General features: G+C 46.3%; 2 protein-coding genes across 2 annotated transcripts in view; one reads left to right on the forward strand and one right to left on the reverse strand.

Moving 5' to 3' along the window:
- The window catches only part of RBAK (RB associated KRAB zinc finger), an 813,856-nt gene that overhangs the window by 452,284 nt on the left and 338,659 nt on the right, over positions 1-22,913 (reverse strand). The gene's annotated exons all lie outside the window — the stretch shown is intronic.
- Positions 14,610-20,376, forward strand: LOC309854213 (speedy protein E4-like; the record flags this gene model as incomplete). Its single annotated transcript, XM_082713045.1, has 6 exons — positions 14,610-14,724; positions 15,220-15,417; positions 16,286-16,344; positions 16,828-16,913; positions 19,961-20,129; positions 20,314-20,376. 6 exons carry the CDS (start codon positions 14,610-14,612, stop codon positions 20,374-20,376), a joined length of 690 nt encoding a protein of 229 aa, XP_082569171.1.

Here is a 22,913-nt window from a genome sequence, read left to right on the forward strand (position 1 = left end):
TAATATATGATCTCTAAGTGGTGCTATGCCAAGAATACTGACTCGTTCAATCTTCGGAAATCCATTCATGTAATAGGCTACTCTAATATGGCTAAGAAAACACTTTTATCACCACTAAGAAGCTGAAAAAGCCTCTGACAATGTTCAAAATACATACCTGATATAAAAAACCCTCAAGAAACTAGGAGTGGATACTTCACTAGCATGAATGTGTGTATACACACACACTCTCATACCCAAATACACAGAGTATGTGTGATACATGTACAATCTGAATCACAGGAGAGCACACACAAGTTACAGAGACACAGCTGCACAGGCACGGGCATGTTTACGCAGTCTTCTCAGTTCTCAAGTCAGGGTTTTACTTAATGGACAAACGTAAGAGACAATCCCAGTAAGGTCAGGAACGAGGCAAAATGTTCACTGCCTCCAGCTGGAGAAAACAACTAGGCATATGAATCAACAGAGAGAGTAAAACTATTTCTATTTGCAACGGATATGCTATACCCCAAAACTCAAGGGAATCAACAACAAAACCAACTCAATGAAAGAACAGTGTTACATAAAATCAGGATATACAAAGCAACAGGCCCGGGGGAGCCTGGCTGGCTCAGCTGGAAGAATGTGTAATTCTTTATATTATTTTATGTTTTTTAAAGATTTTATTTATCCATCTGACAGAGATCACATGTACGCAGAGAGGCAGGCAGCGAGAGACGAAGTGAAGCAGGCTCCCTGCCGAGCAGAGAGCCCGATGTGGGACTCGATCCCAGGACCCTGGGATCATGACCTGAGCCGAAGGCAGAGGCTTTAACCCATTGAGCCACCTAGGCACCCCAAGAATGTGCAACTCTTGATCCCAGGGCTGTCAGTTTGAGCCCCACGTTGGGTGCAGACTTACATAAACTTACAACAAAGAAAGGAAGAAAGAAAGAAAAAGAAAATTATTTTTAAAAAACTCAAACAAACCCAACAGCCCTTGTTACATTAACAGACTAAGAAGATATAATTCAAGCATATACACAGTTCATGGAGTAACAGAAAAGATAAAAGCGTTAACAAGAAATGTACAAAATCTATACTAGGAAAGCTTTAAAACACTCCTGAAAGGCACAGAAGCACACCTGAAAAAAAGGAATGATGTTCTTTGTTCCTGGATGGGTCAACACTAAGATATAAATCACTCTGCCCTCAATTACTTAACAGATATGTGAACCCAACAAAAATACCAAAAGCTTTCTTCCTTGAACTATGTGAGCTGGCACTAAAGTTCATATGAGGGCAGAAAAAATCAAGAACTAGGAAAATCTCCGAAAAAAAAAAAAAAAAAAAAGCTGTATAGGTGGCCTAATCCCTGCCAGATTTAAAACACAACCTTTATGATTAAAAGGGTTGGGTGTCAGCATAGGGATGCAGATAGGTCAGTGGATCAGAGCACAAAGTCTAGAAGTAGACTTGTATGATTACATGACATATCACGAGGACCTGTGATATTATAATACATTATAATAATCCACTATAGTCATTTGGGCATGGATGAAACTGCATCCATACTCCACACCATGAAAGAAAAAAGTCCAACTGGATCAGTGATCTAAATATAAAATATTAAACCACACAGAAAAAAAAAAGTGGGCGAATTTTCCTATAACCCAATGTGGGGAAAAGTTTCTAACTATGATTCAAAATACAGGCAGGCATTAGGACTGCTTTCAACAAAGACAGACAAGAATCAGATTTACCCTGCCTCCTGAAAGGACACCAAAAAACAGAATATACAAAGCAGTGGCTTTCTTTTTTTTTTTTTTTTTTTTAAGATTTTATTTATTTATTTGACAGACAAAGATCACAAGTACGCAGAGAGGCAGGCAGAGAGAGAGGGGTAAGCTCAATCCCAGGGGCTCAATCCCAGGACCCTGAGATCATGACCTGAGCCAAAGGCAGAGGCTTTAACCACTGAGCCACCCAGGTGCCCTCAAAGCAGTGGCTTTTAAGACACGGATCTTGAAGCAATAAAAGGCAGCAATGAAGAACAGGAATCAGAGATAGGATATCAACAAGGAGAGGCCTCTGGTTACTGCCCTGAGAGTTCCCAGCCCTGGAGCAGGGAGGGAGAACCGAGAAGAGGTGAGGAGGGTTGACAAACTGGGGGAAACATGCAGGGAAGGACAAGCCACCACAGAAAATGACACATCTACTGAAATGGGCCTGGAACTGACCCAGATGTGACAAGTGGCACTGATCATTAAAATAGTTTATTACCGTATTCCTTATGTTCAAAACATCTGAGTAGGAACAGGAAAGACATTTTAAAAGACTCAAACTGAACTTCTACAGATAAATACTACAATGTCTGAGAAAGTTAACACCCGACTAGATTAACACAGCACCAAAAAAAAGATCAGTGAACACGAAGAACAGCAACAGGAGCTTTTATAAAATGAAACACACAGAGAAAAAGGAATTGGAAGAGAACAAAGAATATCAGTGAGTTGTGAGATGACTTCAAGCTGCGTAACACACACGGAAAAGGAGTCGCTGAGGACAGATGGAGGGAGGTGGGGGGAATATTTGAAGGAATACGGTCAAAAATTTCCCAAAATTGATGAAAATCATAAACACAGATCCAAGAAGTTCAATGACCCACAAGCACAGAGACCGGAGGAAAGCAATACCAAGACACAGCATAACCAAACTGCTCAAAACCAGGGATAAAGAGAAAAGTTCAAAAGCATCTAGAAGAAAAACCAAAAACCACAGGACAAACGTAGGAATGGAGAGGATGACATCACATTTCTCTTGGGAACAATGGAAGTGGGAAGACAGTAGGGGAACACATCTGATGTACAGGACAAAACCCAGCAAAGCTCCCCTGAAACTGTTAGAAATTTTTTTTTTAAGATTTTATCTATTTATTTGACCGACAGAGATCACAAGTAGGTAGGGAAGCAGGCAGAGAGAGAGGAAAAGAAGCAGGCTCCCCGCTGAGCAGAGAGCCCGATGTGGGGCTCGATCCCAGGACCCTGGGATCATGACCTGAGCCGAAGGCAGAGGCTTTAACCCACTGGGCTGCCCAGGTGCCCCGCTCCCCTGAAATTAAAGCCAAGGCAAAAATAAAGGACTTTTCTGACATATAAGAGCTGAAAGATTCAGCAGCAGCTTAAAGTGTCCCAAAATCCAGAAAGAACTTATCAAACTCAACATCCCAAAACCAAATAATCCAGTCATGAAATGGGCAGAGGACATGAACAGACACTTTCCCAAAGACACATACCTAGGTCCAAATGCATGTGCCTTACATGCAAAGATGCACAATGTCACTCATCATGAGGGAAACACAAATCAAAACACAAATCAAAACGAGATCCCACCACACAGCTGTCTCAATGGCTAAACTCAACAACACAAGAAGCAACAGGGGTTGGCCAGGATGCGGAGAAAGGCGAACCTCGTGCACTGCTGGGGGTAATGCAAGCAGGTGCAGCCCCTCTGGAAAACAGTATGGCAGTTCCCCAGAAAGTTGAAAATACAAATACCCTACAATCCAGCAATGACACTCTAGGTTAGGAATTTACCCAAAGGATACAAAAATACAGACTCGAAGGAGAACCTTCGATGTTTTTGGAACCCCGATGTTTAGAGCAGCATGATCCACAAGAGCCAAACTACAGCAAGAGCCCAAATGTCCCCCGACTGAGGAATGAAGACGATGTGGTGTATATATACAATGGATTATTACTCAGCCATCAAAAAGAATGATATCTTACCATTTGCAATGACCTCGATAGAACTAGAGGGTATTATGCTAAGCGAAGTAAATCAGTCAGAAAACGACAAATTTCATACGATTTCACTCACATGCTTGGAATTTAAGAAACAAGACAGATGAACATATGGGAAGGAACAAAAGAGGAGAGGGGAATCAAACCATAAGAGAACACGATGAGGGGTGATGGAGGGATGTGGGTGGGGTTGGGCTAGATGGGGGATGGGCATTAAGAAGATGTTTTGATGAGCACCAGGTGTCCTATGTAAGGGATGATTCACTGACCTCTCCTCTTGAAACTAATATTGCACTGTAAGCTTACTCATTAAAATTTAAATAAAAATTTGAAAAAGAAAAAGAAGAACAACTATAGGTGTTGAAGGAAGTCCTTCAGGCAGAAGGAAAGTAAGAGCAGATAAAAATCTGTATCTACATAAAGAAATGAAGAGTACCAGAAATGGTAGCTATGCTATTTTCTTATTCCTTAAAAAATAAGTATTTGCTTAAAAATCACTAGTCCTATGGGCTTGATTCTACTTGTAAGAGTAAAATGACACAACAGTGTGATGACCCAGCAGGGAGCAATGGAAGTCACAAACTCCCTACATTCTAAGCAATAAATGGTACCTTACCTGAAGATAAGATAAACTGTGATGAATTAAAAGTTTCATACAATAAATTGCAAAGCAATCACAAATAACAACTGTGTTAGAGCTAACAACCGCACACAAGACGTAAAATGGGATCATAAAAAATACACAATCGAAAGGAAGACAAAAGCAGGAGAAAGAAACAAAGCCAACAGTAGATGTCCGATGGATCTGACTGTAATTACGTCACCGCTAATCTTCACCAAAACATTCGGGAGAGGGGTGAGGACGAAACCGGGATGCTGAGAATTGAAATGGGAATGAGAGTAAGAATATATTTGCTAAGGAATATTTTGCTGGGATACCTGGGTGGCTCAGTGGGTTAAAGCCTCTGCCGTTGGCTCAGGTCATGATCCCAGGATCCTGGGATCAAGCCCCACATCTGGCTCTCTGCTCAGCAGGGAGCCTGCTTTCCACCCCCCACTTGTGATCTCTGTCAAATAAATTAGTAAAATCTTAAAAAAAAAAAAACAATACTTTGCTTTATTATTTACTGCACAACCCAAATGAACAGTAACAGAAGCATCTTAAGGATGGGCAGGCCATTCCCTCAGCCTTAGCTTTTATCCCTGCATCAAACAGGAACAATGAAAACAGGTCTTCTTGGATCACCGAAGTTTGCTGACCCAGCAGGCCCTCGGTTTAGATAAGCTACATGCATGAGCCATATGTTGCAATATTTAATGGTTGTTATTAGAAAAGCTACCCATAACTACATCAACTCCCACAAAGACATTTTCTCAAATCCCAGGAAATCTTGAAAACCCACAAGTAACGAAACAGTCCATTCAAATCATGTAACGGGTGGCACTCTCCTTTTCTGAGACTGTCAGGAACATCAGTCATGTGTTTGCTCTATCCCCACAGCCCTGAGGTAACCTACTATCTGCACACATGAACTCAGAAAAAGACTCTGGGTGCTGATATGACCCCCTAATAATTGTACTTTACATGATAATGTCTCTTATTTCCACATTCCCATTTTAAAATCTGAATCCAGGGGCACCTCGGTGGCTCAGTGGGTTAAGCCTCTACCTTCGGCTCGGGTCACGGTCTCTGAGTCCTAGGATTGAGCCCCACATCCGGCTCTCTGCTCAGCAGGAAGCCTACTTCCTCCTCTCTCTCTGCCTGCCTCTCTACTTGTGATCTCTCTCTCACTGTCAAATAAATAAAATCTGAATCCATATAACCCTTCTGAAATGCATTACAAAGCTAAGCAAGAGAACATATACAAAGACAGGAAAACTCACCTGGGATTCGTTCATTCTCTGCTGCTCTTGGAAAAGCATACAGACTGTTAACGGCTGACCTAGGGAAGCAGAAGAAATAATAGAAATCACGGGTAATGCAGCTTGCCGAGGTGGGAACATCCTGTGTGAGAACCACCAAAGAAAGCTCCTATCCTGTGAACACTCAGAAGGGTCTAAACATGTGAGAAAAGGAGAAACATCAGAGTAGAGCTGTTGTCACTCCCACATATCAGGAGGTGATTAGCAGGTTTCTCTCATTGGTTAATATAAACACCCATTAATTTTTCAAAGACGTTGCCTTCTCTAAATTAATGTTGAAAAGAAAACCCTCTTACACTGTTCACGCATTCTTTGTGACTATTCAAACTGCTGAACATCACGGTATCCACAGGAACAGAAAACACCAGCTCTCTGAAGTGGGATCAACGTGCATCAAGGCATACTTTTGTTTTTACATGAGATCACTTAACTCCGTTATCGCTGCACTTAAGAATCTTTTACTAAAAAAAAAAAAAAATCCGTAACAGAGAGAACAGAACCCGGGCCCAGGAGCTGAGTCCTGCGAGCATGCCTACCTCCCGACGCCAACACCCAGAACAAGCCCCCTCCCATCTCAGGCCGTCTCCTCCTGTCAACTCCTCCACGCACGCTGGTCCAGCCCTGCACTGGGGGATGCCCCAGGGCACAACCCAGCGGGGTCAGCACATGCTCCTGCGCGCTTAAAGACGCGTCTGGAAACTGGACAGGGAACCAGGGGAGCAAGGGGTCGGGGGGGGGGGCGGGAACCCCCTGCGCTCTGGGGAAACGTTGAGTCCCACGAGTCTCCAGTCCCGGGGGAGTGCCCAACCCTCCAGGTCCAGCCGCTCGCGCTCTCTCGCCGCCCCGCCCCCCGCAAGACCCGCAAGCGCACGACCTACCACGTCGGGACACGCCGAGCTGCCCCGAGGCTCCCGAGGACTCCGGGGCGGGGGCTGCTCCTCCTCCACCTCCCGGGGCCGCCGTTCCCGCGGAGCCGGCTCTGGGCCCACGGGCAAACTCACTTCAGGTCGACGACCTTCCCGGGGCCCGAATCGGTCTCTAAGGGCCTCCCCGTCCCGCGGGCGCAGACCGGCCGAGCCCGGGCCGAGCCGCCCTGCTCCGTCGCCGCCGCCACGGCCAGACCCCTCCGGCCCAGCCCGCGGGCTCCGGGGCTCGAGCTCGAGAGTCCCCGCTCGAGCCTCCGCCCGGCCTGCGCGGAGCCGCGCCCGCACAGCACCGTGCCCGCTGGATGCCGGCGCGACCGGACAGCGTGCAGTCCCGCAGGCCCCGGGACCCTTGCCCGCCGGAGGCCAAAGCCTGGGAACCACGGCGAGCAGTGACCTGGGAACGGGCAGGAAGCGAGAGCAACGCGGCAGTACTACGCGTGCGCGAACAGGCACACTGGCCGAGCTGCACATGCGCAGGACGGAAGCGGTGGTGCACCTGTTGGAGCCCACTTGGGAGCCCGTTAAATACCCGACCTCTGTTTCCCGTGAGTCCAAGCGCCCACATGTTAGGGGACGCCTCGAAAGTCTCCACCCTATCTGGTGCTTTAGAGGCGCTAAGCTGAGACTTGACCTATGGGACCTGGGTCCGGATTTCCCACTTGCCTTTGCTCCTTTTAGGGATCAAGGAAAGGGGTCACCTCGAGTAGTGGGCTGTGTTTACGTCCTGGATCTCTGGTCCTTTCCTTGCCCTGAGATCTATTGGGTTGGCACTGAGATTCCCCACAGCAGGAGAGGACAAGGAAAGGGTGTATAGTATGCACATCACTGAAATATTACAAGTTTCACTAAAACACTGGTCTACAATTAATATCCAGTCATGACATTAGATATTATCATCCATGGGCACATGGTTTCTCCAAGAAAGGGCAAGAAAATAGAAAACTTAGCTTGTCCAGATTATACAACGAATGCATGAAAACTGTAGAACAATCTGAAATCACGCACAAAAAAAAACAAACAAACCCAGATACCCGAGATCTTGCGCATCAAAGAGAATTATGTGTATGTTAGCTGAAAATGTCATTTTTCAAAAATGGGACCATAAGGACGATGCTTTATCAGTATTTTTTGGTGAGATGATGTAATCTTTTTCTTAGCCAATTGCTTCTTAACCAGTAGCGGGTGGTGAGGATTAAAAGTAAAATCTCCTGCCATCCGGGGCGCCTGGGTGGCTCAGTGGGTTAAAGCCGCTGCCTTCAGCTCAGGTCATGATCCTGTGGTCCTGGAATCGAGCCCCGCATCAGGCTCTCTGCTCAGCAGGGAGCCTGCTTCCTCCTCTCTCTCTCTCTGCCTGCCTCTCTGCCTACTTGTGATCTCTGTCAAATAAATAAATAAATAAAATCTTTAAAAAAAAAAAAAATCTCCTGCCATCCAAGAAATCCTCTCTGCAACTATAGAAATAAGGACAACCACGCTATTGTTTTTTTTTTTTTTTTAAGATTTATTTTAGAGAGAAAGAGACAGAGCAGGGGGAGGGGCAGAGGGAGAGCTAGAGAGTGAATCCTCAGTCGACTCTGTGCAGAGTGTGGAGCCCCATGCAGGACTCGATCCCACAACCCTGAGATCTGGTCCTGAACTGAAAACAAGAGTCCCCCCACTGACTGAGCCACCCAGACTCCCCTGTTCTATTGTTAAATAACCATTAAACCAGACTGTGTTGCATGTCACAGGCGAACTACTAACAAGACAGCAAGGAGAAAAATGAACCTCGCCTTTTCAATCAGCTCGGCAGATACAATCCATTACCTAGAAGTTCTCCAGCAAAACAATACACCTGTTTCAGGGTCACAGGACTTGCCAGCGGCATTTGCTATAAGTTTTTCATTGTTCATCCTAAATGTACCTTGTCATCTTGGTGCCCATCCGTGCCAGTTGTCTCTGTCCAAAGGAAAAAGAAAACTACTTACCCATTTCTGACAAACAGGTCCTTAAAGCTCAGAGCTAGGTGTCTAGGGCCCAGCCTTAACTCTCCTGGTGACAGAGAGACACTACCTTCCTTGAGGTTTACATTTCAAAGAGATGGCTCCCAGGTCCTTAAGAACAACCATCCCCTGTTACCATGCTAGCAAGAAAATGGTTTAGCTTCTAGGAGATTTAGATACATACAAAATCCACAGAGGAAGTTTTCTCCAGGTAACACTCGTTCCAAAGGTAATAGTACTGATTTATGCTAATGATGGGCACATAACCCATTCCTGATTTCTCTCACTGAGGAGTTGCATCAAACTAATCCTGCACAAAAGGCGTGCTTCTCCGGAAGCTGCTCTGTCCGCCCTGGCTGTGGCTGTGTAGCCCGGAAGTCCTGCCCAGCTCTTGCTGCTAGCAAGTGTGGTCTGTGCCCGAATTCCCACCAACAGACTTCTCACCAACAGAAGGCTGGAATTCATGAGAGGTGACCACACTTCCCCTAGGCCCGAGACTGGAAAACCTCCAGGCACATTTCTTCTGTGTTCTTTTCCATTTTCGGCAGGTAAAGGAAGGAAGCTATGCTGAGCACCTTGGGGAAGGCAGGCAGAGCCCCCGCCTGCCCCGTCTATTGGGTCCTGGCCTCCAGCCCTTGTCTCCCCGATAGGCTCTGACCTGCTCACCTGAAGATTGGGACACCCTCCTGCCTCTCTGTCCACTCTGGTTCTCTGCCTGTGAACTCTGGCTGTCATGCCTCCTTCCCCCTCACCACACAACTCTGTCCCTGCAACTGAGACATCCTGGGCACCCCCAGGACCCCTGCCACATACCTCAGCCTAGATAACTCTCTGGGCGGTGAACTGGAAGCTCTTGGGGGCTCACTCCTCTCTCCAAATGACTAAACCCTGTCATTTCATATATTCATATATTTCCCCCTCCTAGAAACTTCTTTAAGCAGGGAAGGCAAATCTGAACCCTGTGATTCTGTCTGGGCCAGATCTGCAACATTTTTTTATTTTTTAAAGATTTTATTTGTTTATTTGACAGACAGAGATCACAAATAGGCAGAGAGGCAGGTAGAGGGGGGGGGCGGGGGAGCAGCCTCCCTGGTGAGCAGAGAACCTGATATGGGGCTCAATCCCAGGACCCTGGGATCATGACCTGAGCTGAAGACAGGAGCTATAACCCACTGGGCCACCCAGGCGCCCCTGGACCTGTACCTTTAAAAAATATATACATATTATTTATTTATTTGACAGAGAAAGGGCACAAGCGGGGGCAGCAGAGGGAGAGGGAGAAGCAGACTACCCGCTAAGCAGGGAGCCTAATGCTGGTCTCTGTCCTAGAACCCCAGGGTCAAAACCTGAGCCAAAGGCAGACACTTAACCGACTGAGCTACCCAGGTGCCCCAGATCTGTAACTTTTAATGTGGCTTCATTAAGATCTCTTCATTTATTAGTATTTAAAATATAAAGCTTTCTCTTTTTGTATTTGTTTTAAGTACAAATATTTCCCCCAATTTGTCATTGACCTTTGGAACTTAATGTTTTACTTTTATTTTCTGCCATAGGGACATAATGTTTTTAAAGATTTTTATTTATTTATTCATGAGAGACAGAGAGAGAGAGAGAGAGGCAGAGGCAAAAGTAGAAGCAGGCTCCCTGCAGGGAGCCCTGATGTGGAACTCAATCCCCGGACTCTGGGTCTATGATCTGAGCCAAAGGCAGACGCTTAACCATGCAAGCCCCGCAGATGACCCTCACTTTCTCTTCCTACTTTTCTTCTGTTTTGACACCATACTTGAAGAAGCCTTTCTAGCCCTTAATTTTCTAAGTAATTGCCTGTGTTGGCTCCTGTTTCTCTTTAACACATCAATTTTCTGAAGATAACTGGCAGCCATCCTCAAGATTTGTGAATCATTCTTCTCTTAAAGTCTTTCATCCATTTTTTGCCCCCAAACTAGCACATTCACGGTGACCAGGAAATGTCAGAGGCTATGAACGCTCAAGTTTCTAATCTGTATGAAAGAATTAGTTCTTCTTTGAAGCCTTGGGACATGGCTTGCTTTAATGGAAGGGGCCACAGAAGTGTGAGGGAAGTGACTGAATCTGCATCCCCTCTTATGCAAAATACTGGTTGGATGGATTTACAGGGAAGCTGCAACAAAGTAAGACAACCCAGGGGCCTTAACAACAGAGATGAATGGTCTCCAAGTTCTGGAGGCTGGGAGACTGAGATCCAGGTGTGGGCAGGCCTAGTTCCTTGGCAGGGTTGGGGGGGCTGCGGGGGCTCAGTCCCATCCTCTCTCCTTGGCTTGTAGCCAACTGTCCCCTCTCTATGTATCATCACACTCTCTTCTCTCTACCTGGGAGTCTCTGTACCAAATTTTTTTTTTTTTTAAGAGTTATATATTTATTTTAGAGAGGGAGTGCATGACCAAGGGGCGGGCAGAGGGGGAGACACAAAGAGAGAGAGAGAGAGAGAGAAAGAAGCAGACTACCTGCTGAGTGCCCTGCCTAGCTTGGGGCTCATGACCTTGAGATCACGATGTCCTCCCTAAGGCTTCATTTTCCCTTCATTTTCCTCCGTAGAAACCCACCACCAAAAAAGAAAGAAAAGAAAAAGAAGAAGAAAACATCACGTTCTGAGGTACCAGGGGTTAGGACTTCAACACACGAAGAGGGGGAGGGGGCTTGGACGGAAGCACACAATTTTACCCTAGCCTTGGCGTCCCTGGTCTTGTCCAGTTTGCTTCCTCACTGCCTTGGTTATGTTAACATGGGCAGAACGCTTACAGGTCATCTTATCTACATATTTTATTTTATAGGTTGAAGAGATGGGACCCTGAAGGCAGGAGGATTTGCACAAGGGCATGTGCTGCTTTGTAACAAAACCATTACCTTCCCATTCTCACCGCCCCCATCTTATTTTATTTTATTTTATTTATTTATTTGACAGAGAGAGATCACAAGTAGACAGAGAGGCAGACAGAGAGAGAGAGAGGGAAGCATGCTCCCTGCTGAGCAGAGAGCCTGACGCGGGCCTCGATCCCAGGACGCTGAGATCATGACCTGAGCCGAAGGCAGCGGCATAACCCACTGAGCCACCCAGGCACCCTCACCGCCCCCATCTTTTAGACAAGCGTATTCTAACTACTGGCTTATGTTCTCCAGATTGTCTACCAACAGGAGTCTGAGCAGATGGAGAAGGGACATCGTGAAGAGGACAGAGGACTTGAATCAGAGCAGCCGAGGTGAATCCTGGGGTTTTGCCTCAATCTTTAGCGCATCACATCCCTTGTTCTAAAAAACAATCCCAGAGGTGCCTAGGTGGCAGTGGGTTAAAGCCTCTGCCTTCAGCTCTGGTCATGGTCTCAGTATCCTGGGATCGAGCCCCGCATCGGGCTCTCTGCTCGGTGGGGAGCCTGCTATGTTGTGTGCAGTTACTGTGTCTGATATGAGATCTGTAGACTTCATCTTCTCACTGAAAAGTTTTCTTCTTTTTACCAGCCTCTCCCTAGTTCCTCCACCTTCCCCACCCCTGGCAACCTCCTTTTTTTTTTTTTTTTTAACCTTCGGTTTCTCTGAGTTTGACTTTTTGTTGTTTTTTTAAGATTTCCCATATAAATGTTACCACGCAGTATTTGTCTTTCTCTGTCAGTCTTATTTCATTCCACATAATGCCCTCAAGGTCCATCCATGTTGTCACGAATGGCAGGATTTCCTACTTTCTCACCTCTATACAAATACCAATCTACAGCTCCCTGTGTATGGACCTCACATCCTCTTTATGCACGCCTCTGTTGACGGACACCAGGGTAGTTTTCCTATCTTGGCTATTGTGAGTAATGGTGCAATGAACACAGGAGGGCAGATAGTTCTTTAATATCCTGTTTTCATTTCCTTTGGATGTATACCCGGCCATAAGAGTGCCAGATTATATGGTACTTCTGGTTTTTTGGGGTTTGTTCGTTTGGTTTTTTAAAATCTTTGGAGAAACCTCCATATGGTTTTCTGGGTGAACTGGTTTGACTTTATTTATGCTTGGACTGGGCTCCTTAGCTATCCGTAAGTTTGATCAAAGTGCAAAATAAAACTTGAGGCACATCCTAAATTAAAGATGTGTTTTTCATCCAAGGTCATACAATGGATCGAAAGCAAGGCTTACCCAAAATGTGGACTCAATACTGGCGTCCATCAACAGATGGATGGATAAACTGAAAATGGTATGTATGTATCACTGTTCTTCTATGATTGTGAAAGGAACATGTAAAATGCAAACATACACACACACAGAATGGATATTATTCATCTTTAAAAAGGAAGGAATTCTGTCACACACTATAACACAAAGGAGCTTGGAAGACATTTTGTTGAATGAAATAAATCAGAAACATACGCATAAAATACTGCATGATTCTACTGATAGGAGCTATCTGAAATAGCCCAATCTCTAGAGACAGAAAGTGGAATGGTGCTTGCCAGGGGCTGGGGGAGGGGAGAAGGGGGAGTTCTCCTTCAGTGGGTGCAGAGTTTCAGTTTCAGGGAAGACGAAAAAGTTCTGGAGAAGGATGGTGCTGATGGTCGCACAGAGACCCGAAGGTGCATACTGCTACCCAATCATACCCTCAAAAATGGTTAAAATGGTAAATTTTCAGTCCTGTTATATTAACACAGGAGGAGAGAGTGAGCAAGATTCAGATGCACAGGTGAGAAGCAGAGGTAGGAGGTAGGAGGTTGGGAAGAGGCTTCCTCTGATGTTAATGGACAGCTGGCCAAGACCTCTGTGACGGCGTCTGCGCTCCCACATGCTTCCCACCTTCTTGGTTAAACAGATTCTGCCTTAAACGGGAGATTTTTCCATCTAGCCTTTTTGTGCATGTGGCATTTTGTTCAAAAGATACACAAGTGGTCCTGAAGTTTCTGGGTCGAGAGTGATACACGGGCTTACAAATTTCAGATGCAGACTAGAGCTGATTAATTGCGATCAAGGGGCAGGTTTTGGGTGGTCCAGGGACTTCTTAAGTTGTAGACACCGTCTGATTGTGTGAGAACACAGGTACAGTTATCTACCGGTTCAGGTTCCCAAAATGTCTTTTGGGCTCAGAGATGCCTCAGAGGAGAGCGTGAGTGCTCCCCCACCACTGAACACCCACCCCCAACACAATGTCAGTAAAACATGGAGCGGAAGAAGTCTACCAAATTAAGCGATTTAAACTAACTTTTTTTTTTAAAAAAATTATTTATTTATTTGTCAGAGAGAGAGAGGGAGAGGGAGCGAGTGAGCACAGGCAGAGAGGCAGGCAGAGGCAGAGGGAGAAGCAGGTTCCCCGACGAGCCAGGAGCCTGATGTGGGACTCAATTCCAGAATGATGGATCGTGACCTGAGCCGAAGGCAGCCGCTTAACCAACTGAGCCACCCAGGTGTCCCTTAAACTAACTTTTAATTCCAACAAGTCCATGTACCTGGACCTTCTTGACATACTTATGTCTGTCTTGTAAGTTCTTACGTTTCGGCCCATCCCAAATTCCCTTGTCTCTTTCCTCCTTCTCCCACTAGATTGTGCCCTGAATTAGGAATAGGAAGGATGGAGAGAGCCCAACATGTGCCAAGAGGGGAGAGAGCCGGGCATCTGCTGGAGAGGAGTAGAGTGATCCAGACCCCTCGAGGACAGTTTTGGAGGATGGTCCAAGGCTGGGTCGGTGGCTGGAAACAGCCCTTACCTCGAGATCCCAAACTGGACACCAGTGTGGCAGTTACGTGTTTCCCTTCAAACTGGTTGCCAGGCTGGAATGACCTGTGACATCAGAGGCTTCCGACCTTCCTGATTGGAAGGACCAGATTCCATGGTGCTTGGCAGCAGAGGTGGACAACTGTATCTTCACAGACCTTTTCGCCACTCCTGGCTTTGCCCCAGCTTGGAGAAGGGATCAAGGGCTTGTGTTCGGTCGAAATTTGCCCAGAAAGGGTCTCAGGTTTCTGGGAGGCCAGAAAGAGCTAGGGAGAAATCATGGCTGATGATCAACCTAATCAACCGCATTCCCAGTCTGAGGACCAGAGTCCCCAGCCTAGCACCTCAGGGTACCCCTTCAATGTGGTGGATGATGAAATCCCAGGACCATCAGGTGAGAAAGGAGGAAGAGGAACGGACTTGAGAGGCTTGGCTAGTAAAGAGGAATGGGTACAAAAGTCAGGAAGGAGTGTCTGAGTAGGGTGTGTGTGACAGGAGAGATCCAGAAAGCCGGGGATTGGAGAAGGAAAGTATAGGAGTTGGGGACAAAACTGTAAGCATGGAAGGAATACCCAAGAAGCAGGGAAAGAGGGTTAGGAGATGAGGTCCAAAGAGGAGGTAAAGGAAGAGAGGTAATTATGTCATTATTCCCAGGGGAGAAGTTATCTACAATGAAATTTTGAGGATGGGGGTGGTGAAACAGTGCCAAAGATGAATGGGGACAGATGTGTATCAACAAAGGAGAAAGATGGAAACATGGTTGGGGAGATGTCAATTGTCAGGAAGGCTGGAGAGAATGAAGGGGAAGTTGGGGTTTTTGGAGGGGGAGAAGGGGTGGCTGAATTCCAAAGACAAAAGCCTCATACTGTAGCCTGGTTTCTTCACTCAGCCCCCTGGGTAGACCCCCGCCCCATGCCTGAGTCCCCCACAAGGAAGAGAGGAAGGGATGAGTCAGATGAGGAGACAGGCTCTGGCGCTGAGGACATCTGGGTCGTGGAGTCACTGTGTGGCCTCAAGATGAAGTTGAAGAGACAACGGGTGTCTTCAGTGCTCCCTGAACACCACGAGGTCTTCAAAAAGTTGCTTGGTAAGAAGATCTCCTCCAACCCTCTTCCATTTTCTCTTTAAATTCAAGAAGCTTCCAATGGAAAAGAATTTTCCAGTGGAAAAGAATTCTCTGAAGGTTGGTGAGCTCTCCATCCTTGGAGGACTCCATAATGATCCGTCACTGGGGACACATAAAAATGACAGAGGATTAGGTGAGACTTGGAGAAAGGTCTGTACTTGGGATGAGAAAGCTTGGTTTCAGTTAAACTCCTGAGATGTCTTAGTTCTTATTGGTCTTTTGCTTTTTTTTTTTTTTTTTGATATTTTATTTATTTGTCAGAGAGAGAGAGAGAGAGATCACAAGCAGGCAGAGGAAGACAGAAAAAGAGGGGGAAAGCAGGCTCCCCGTTGAGGAGAGAGCCTGATGTGGGGCTCGATCCCAGAACCCTGGGATCATGACGTGAGCCGAAGCAGAAGCTTTAAGCCATGGAGCCACCCAGGTTCCCCTTATTGGCCTTTTGACTCTAAATGTCTTTGGCTGTGTGTGTGGAGTTGGGCAGGGGGTGTGGAAATGACATGCCATCTTTAGACCCTTATGTCACTGTGGGATGAGAAAATGACAGGGAATGACTGTGGTCTCCGCAGTGGCATGTCCATGCATGATGAGACAGCTTCCCTGTTGACCTCCCATCCAATCTTACAGGTGTGCTCCCTCAGCCTCCCCACGCCAGAAGCCACCAAATTTCCCTGGGAGGTGACTGGTCTTTGCTCCCTTTTGCCCATCAGCCTCACCGCTGGCCACATCCTGGAAGTTCCCCAGGAGAGGCATCATTCTCCTCTTTGCCCTGGAACGCTCCCACAATAACCCCTTTCTGCTTGTCAACCTGACCTATGCCCTCTTTTCACAGAGGATCCTGTCATTCAAAAATTTCTGGCCTGGGACAAAAATCTGAGCGTATCCGACAAGGTATCATTGTTCTCCACTCAGATGTGTTCTTGCTCCAACATCTGTCCTGGGGCAGGGCGATGCCTCCAAAACCCTGTCTCCAACCTCATCCTGCCAACACTTCCCGCTGGGGACCTCGTGGTTTCCTGCAGGTCCTCTGGGACCTGAGTCCCAGGCGTGCCCCTCAGGCTGTTGCCACCTTAAGTCCCTACTCTCTCAGCTCTTGGGTGGGGCTCCCTTGGCTCCAGCTTCTCAGAGACCCTCCAGAGGCCGGCTGTCCTGAAGACAAGCCCTCAGACCAGCACAGCTTGCTATCCTGGGAGCACCATCAACCCTTCCCTTGACTTCTTTGGTTTGCAACCAACCTGTTGACACCAAATAAGCAAATTCACCCAGTCTGTCAAAGCGGGAGCACCTGCTCCAGCCTCCTGTCCCCATCCCCCACTGGTTTTCCTCGCCCAGGATGTCACCTCTCTCTGACACTGTGTCTCCTCTTGCCACCAGTATCTCCTGTCTATGGTCATAGCTTACTTCAGCCGTGCTGGCCTCTTCTCCTGGCAGTACCAGCGAATCCATTTCTTCATAGCCCTGTGAGTATTTTTGTCTCATCCCTCAGTAGAATTCGCTACCTGGGTGGATGGAGGGGGAAAGTGGGACCCTAACCTTTCATCTACTTTTTTTTTTAAACCATTTGTAACTGTTTATTACCCTACTTTTTAAAAACACTGTTGACCCCGTGTATAAAAACGATGGGATTATAGTATAGTGTTTTTTAGACTGTTTCTTGTAAACACAAACATCCCTGACGTCAGCCAGGAGAAGCAAACAGAAGACCCTTCTAAGAGGACAGAAGGAAGGAACGGACACGGCCCTGCCCTGAGCAAACAGACTAGCGAAGCAGCCGGTCCTGATCCTCCGTCTGTCCCCTTCCAACGGCGATACCAAGCATAATTGTTTTCCTCTACGAATTCCCAGCACAAATGCCTCGATTCACGCCCCCAAGACTTAGCACAGATCTGTTGTGAGTGTTTCCGCGGGTGTGTCTTACAACACTGTCCCCAAGCCTGCGGGCGCTATGTGCATGAAGTCCTTCAAAGCTCTGGTCTCCTCCTCCACTCTCCAGGGCCAGTGGTGTTCTGGGTCAAGGCAAGGCTTCTGAGATTGGATCCAACCCTTTCTTCTTCGTCCGATTTGCTCATCCCCTTGGTGTTTCAACCTTCTAAGGACACTTCCCTCTGTTCCTATATTGCGTTTTCTGTCTAGGTAATTTTGCACCTATACCTGAGGAAAACAACTTGTCCTCAAGGTCAACTTCAACTCCCAAATCTTCAGATGCTCCCCCCTTCCCCGCCCCGCCAACCTCCCTGACTTCTGCACCGCAGCAGCACTTCTGTTAAAATCCGAGTGTCATGGATATTCTGGACTATGGTTATTGCCTATCCACTCACCGTTCCACCCCCCTGTCCCCTTCCCCAATCCCATTAGACTCGATGCCTGCAGGACTTGTCAACATATTACCACACTCTCAAAGCACTGCAGAATTCCTTCTGTTTTGCATAGGTTTAAGTTATGTTGGGACTAGGAGGTGATCAGTATTGCACTTGAACATGAGAAAAAGCATCATTTATTCATTCAACAAATACATATAGAGTACACCTAATGGACCAAGGACATGAGGCAATGGGAAGAGAGGTTCAAGAGTGCGTGTTGAATTAATGCACCCAATGAACCCAGTCCTGTATTAGTCATTTGGTAGGAAAGTCATGGTTACAGAATAGAACAGGGTCAGCTCCTGCCCATGAGAGATGTATATGGTCTTGCTCTATGGGAAGACAGGTTTGTGCACAAACTCGCTAAAGGGAAGGGGTGGGTGTGGGTGTTCCCCCACAGGACATGCCCTCAGGCTTCCCATTGAGTTCCCTCTCCATCCTCAAGCTAGGAGAAGTCTCTGCTGAGCCATGCCTTCCTTTTTTAAAAATTTTTTATTTTTAATTTTTTATAAACATATATTTTTATCCCCAGGGGTAGAGGTCTGTGAATCACCAGGTTTACACACTTCATAGCACTCACCAAAGCACATACCCTCTCCAATGTCCTTAATCCCACCTCCTTCTCCCAACCCCCTCCCCCCAGCAACCCTCTGTTTGTTTTGTGAGATTAACAGTCACTTATGGTTTGTCTCCCTTCCAATTCCATCTTGTTTCATTGATTCTTCTTCTACGCACTTAAGCCCCCATGTTGCATCACCACTTCCTCATATCAGGGAGATCATATCATAGTTGTCTTTCTCTGCTTGACTTATTTCGCTAAGCATGATATGCTCTAGTTCCATCCATGTTGTCACAAATGGCAAGATTTCATTTCTTTTGATGGCTGCATAGTATTCCATTGTGTATATATACCACCTCCTCTTGATCCATTCATCTGTTGATGGACATTTAGGTTCTTTCCATAGTTTGACTATTGTGGACATTGCTGCTATAAACATTCGGGTACACGTGCCCCTTTGGATCACTACGTTTGTATCTTTAGGGTAAATACCCAGTAGTGCAATTGCTGGGTCATAGGGCAGTTCTATTTTCAACATTTTGAGGAACCTCCATGCTGTTTTCCAGAGTGGCTGCACCAGCTTGCATTCCCACCAACAGTGTAGGAGGGTTCCCCTTTCTCCGCATCCTCGCCAGCATCTGTCATTTCCTGACTTATTGATTTTAGCTATTCTGACTGGCGTGAGGTGGTATCTCATTGTGGTTTTGATTTGTATTTCCCTGATGCCGAGTGATATGGAGCACTTTTTCATGTGTCTGTTGGCCCTCTGGATGTCTTCTTTGCAGAAATGTCTGTTCATGTCCTCTGCCCATTTCTTGATTGGATTATTTGTTCTTTGGGTGTTGAGTTTGCTAAGTTCTTTATAGATTCTGGACACTAGTCCTTTATCTGATATGTCGTTTGCAAATATCTTCTCCCATTCTGTCAGTTGTCTTTTGATTTTGTTAACTGTTTCCTTTGCTGTGCAAAAGCTTTTGATCTTGATGAAATCCCAGTAGTTCATTTTTGCCCTTGCTTCCCTTGCCTTTGGCGTTGTTCCTAGGAACATGTTGCTGCGGCTGAGGTCGAAGAGGTTGCTGCCTGTGTTCTCCTCAAGGATTTTGATGGATTCCTTTCGCACATTGAGGTCCTTCATCCATTTCGAGTCTATTTTCGTGTGTGGTGTAAGGAAATGGTCCAATTTCATTTTTCTGCATGTGGCTGTCCAATTTTCCCAGCACCATTTATTAAAGAGGCTGTCTTTTTTCCATTGGACAGTCTTTCCTGCTTTGTCGAAGATTAGTTGACTGTAGAGTTGAGGGTCTATTTCTGGGCGCTCTATTCTGTTCCATTGATCTATGTGTCTGTTTTTGTGCCAGTACCATGCTGTCTTGATGACAGCTTTGTAATAGAGCTTGAAATCCGGAATTGTGATGCCACCAACTTTGGCTTTCTTTTTCAATATCCCTTTGCCCTCTTGATGACTGAGTGGCACTCTGTGACACTGGGTAATAAGCAACCTATGTCCTTGCTGGGAAGCTGAGCTCAGGTGGGGGAGGGGCATCCTTCCCGTCCTGCTCCTGAACAGCCACCTGATGTCTCTCTCCAGCTACCTGGCCAGTGATATGGAAGAGGATAACCAGGCCCCCAAACAGGCCATCTTTTCATTCCTCTATGGGAAGAACCGGTCCGAGCGACCCTTGTTCCACAAACTGAGATTCCAATTTATACGATCCATGAACTGGAGGACCAGGGTGTCCCGAGAAGAGTGTGAAGAGGTAGGTTGGCTGGAGGGATTTAGGGTGTGGGGCCCAATGGGAGAGAGAGGAGGTGCAGCGAGGGACATGGGGATTTGGGACCAGAAAGAATTAAGGGTCTGGACGACAGGAGGGAGCAGGTCGGGGGTCGCGGGGGCAGGGCCCATCTGGAAGTTGTGTTCTCATGGGGCCGCTTGTCTTCTAGATCCAGGCTTTTGATCCAGACCTGTGGGTGTGGGGGCGAGACCGCCTCACTCTGATGCCCTAGGTCTCCTAGGGCCATGGAGGCCTGAGGTCATCGGCCTAAGGGAAGGTAGGTTACTGTCCTCATGGGTCCAGGCACAATGATTTCTTGTGTAATGAGGAGATCTGAGGAATCCAGTAGCTGAGCCCACACTCATCTCCCTAGCCCCACACGTCAGCCTTCCATGCACTATGAGGTGGAAGCCGTACACGCACTCAGGTCCCAGCCACGAGCTGACAACCCCACAGAGCCATGACTCAGGGAGACGTGTGGAAAACCTTAAGGACCTCAGGAAAACTAGTTTGTCACAGAGGCATGGACTTGGCTGAAATAATTCCATGGAAACCAACTGGGCCCAGATGATAGCTCTGAGGAAATGTTGACTTTCTGTGAAAAGGGAGCAAGTTTCCAATTTTTTCCCCTACATTGTGTTTTTACTTTCTCTTTCATGCCTCAGAGATATGAACTCTGGGGATTTATTTACAACAAAGTAAATGTCTAACAATAGGACATTGGATGGAACAGTCTATGTATCCAATAATAAAAGATCAATATGGACTAGCTGTGTGTTCATCCACATTTGCTTGCGAACACATTGCTTATGTCAGATGGCATCTGTGAGTCCTTTGTGTCCCCTGCCCACTTCTGGACGAGTCTCTCATCTCGTTCCATTACATCTTTCCCCTCAGGTTCACAGTCAAGGAGTTTGTCAGAATGAGTGAACCTTCAGAAATACTAGTTTCAGGGTGCCTGGGTGGCTCAGTGGGTTAAAGCCTCTGCCTTCAGCTTAGGTCATGATCCCAGGGTCCTGGGATCGCGCACCACATCGGGCTCTCTGCTCAGCCAGGAGCCTGCTTCCCCGTCTCTCTCTGCCTGCCCCTCTGCCTACGTGTGATCTTTCTGTCAAATAAATAAAATCTTTAAAAAAAAAAAGAAATACTAGTTTTAGCATAGCTTAATGTGATCAGCACATAGAGTTATAGATTTGGGCAGAGGATTAAGTAAAGATTTGGTTTAAATCATGTGAACTAGTTCTCAGTCCATTCGAGCTCCCACAAAAAAGTTCTACATGGCTTTGAGCAACAGACATTTATTTCTCATGGTTTGGAGGCTGGAAGTCTGCGAGCAGGGTGCCGGACCCTTTACAAGGTTGCAGACTAAGAGGGTTCTGAGTTATGTCACTGGGGTCTCTTTCATCAGAGCACTACTGCCATTGTTGAGGGCCCCCCCCCCCTCGTGGCCCAATCATCCCAAAGACCTCATCTTATAGCACCATCACCTTGTGGGTTAGGATCTCAAGGTACAAATTTGAGGGAGGTGAAGAGACAAACATTAGACCATGCAGCACTGACCAAATTTAGGACTAGGTGTTATGGTTAAACATTAGGATCTAGGGTTAGAATGGAGGATTAGGTGGTCTCATGATTCATGATGTTGATGTTTGCAGTATGGTTCTTTGTTCAGACATTAAGTAGCAAAAAAGGACCAAGGTGAGTTTCAGGTCGAAAGCAACATTCTCTCAAGTTTGTTAGTTTGTTTTGTTGTTGTTGTGGTTTTGTTTTTGTTTTATTTTTAAAGATTCTATTTGTCAGAGACAGAGAGAGAACACAGGCAGGGGAGTAGCAGGCAGAGGGAGAAGCAGGCTCCTCATTTGAGCAAGGAGCCTGATGTGGAACTCATTCCCGGTTACCTGAGCCAAAGGCAGACGCTCAACCGCTTGAGCCACCCAGGCCACCCTCTAGTTTGCTTTACTCCCTGAGCAGAATCACCTAGAGTCCTGGCTATCAAGCAGATAACCGGGTGTGACCTTAGGCTCATGAAAAAATTTGGGGGGTCAGGGTCACCAAAGTCCAAGAGTCATAACTGAAAATGAATTGGGGTTTAGAATGAAGGATTAGAGATAAAGTTGGATTTATGAATTAGTCTAAATTCTGGTTAGAACTGACCAAGATGTCTGGAGCGTTGACTCCTTGTGATCTGACTTCCTCTCTTTCTCTCAATTTCAGATCCCTGAGCCCCGGGGAGACGCAGGTTTACAGCAGGAAATCAATCTAGACACTAACAACAGGCATGAGGAAGGAAGAGAGGAGTCTCTTGTGCAGATAATCTAGAAGAACCCAAGACCTTATAAAATTAGCTAAAGGGAATTTTCATATTGTACTCCGAGGAGCTGCGAGTACCTATAGGAGACCAGAGAAGGACAATAAGAAACCAGGCCTTTGTTCAGGATCCACCCTTTCCTGGGGTGGTACCAAAAATTATGTCAGATTTTTTTAAATTCAAATCTCGTTTGAGGTAGGAGTTGGAGATCCTGTTTTTTATGCATTGGGACACAAACAAGGAGGAGATTACTTCAAAAATATAAAACGAGAGACAAAGGATTATCATAACCTAATATTACGCCATGAATTTCATTGGTATATTTTGAAAATGTTGTCCTTAGAACTATTTTATTTATTTTTATATTTTATATTTATGTATTTATTTATAAAAGTTCTGAAATAGTCATAGTTTTCAAAACATGTTCCTACAAAGTTTTGTGATGAGATTACACCTGTAGA

This window comes from Mustela nivalis (assembly GCF_964662115.1).
Source record: "Mustela nivalis genome assembly, chromosome: 19".
NCBI lineage: Eukaryota > Metazoa > Chordata > Mammalia > Carnivora > Mustelidae > Mustela > Mustela nivalis.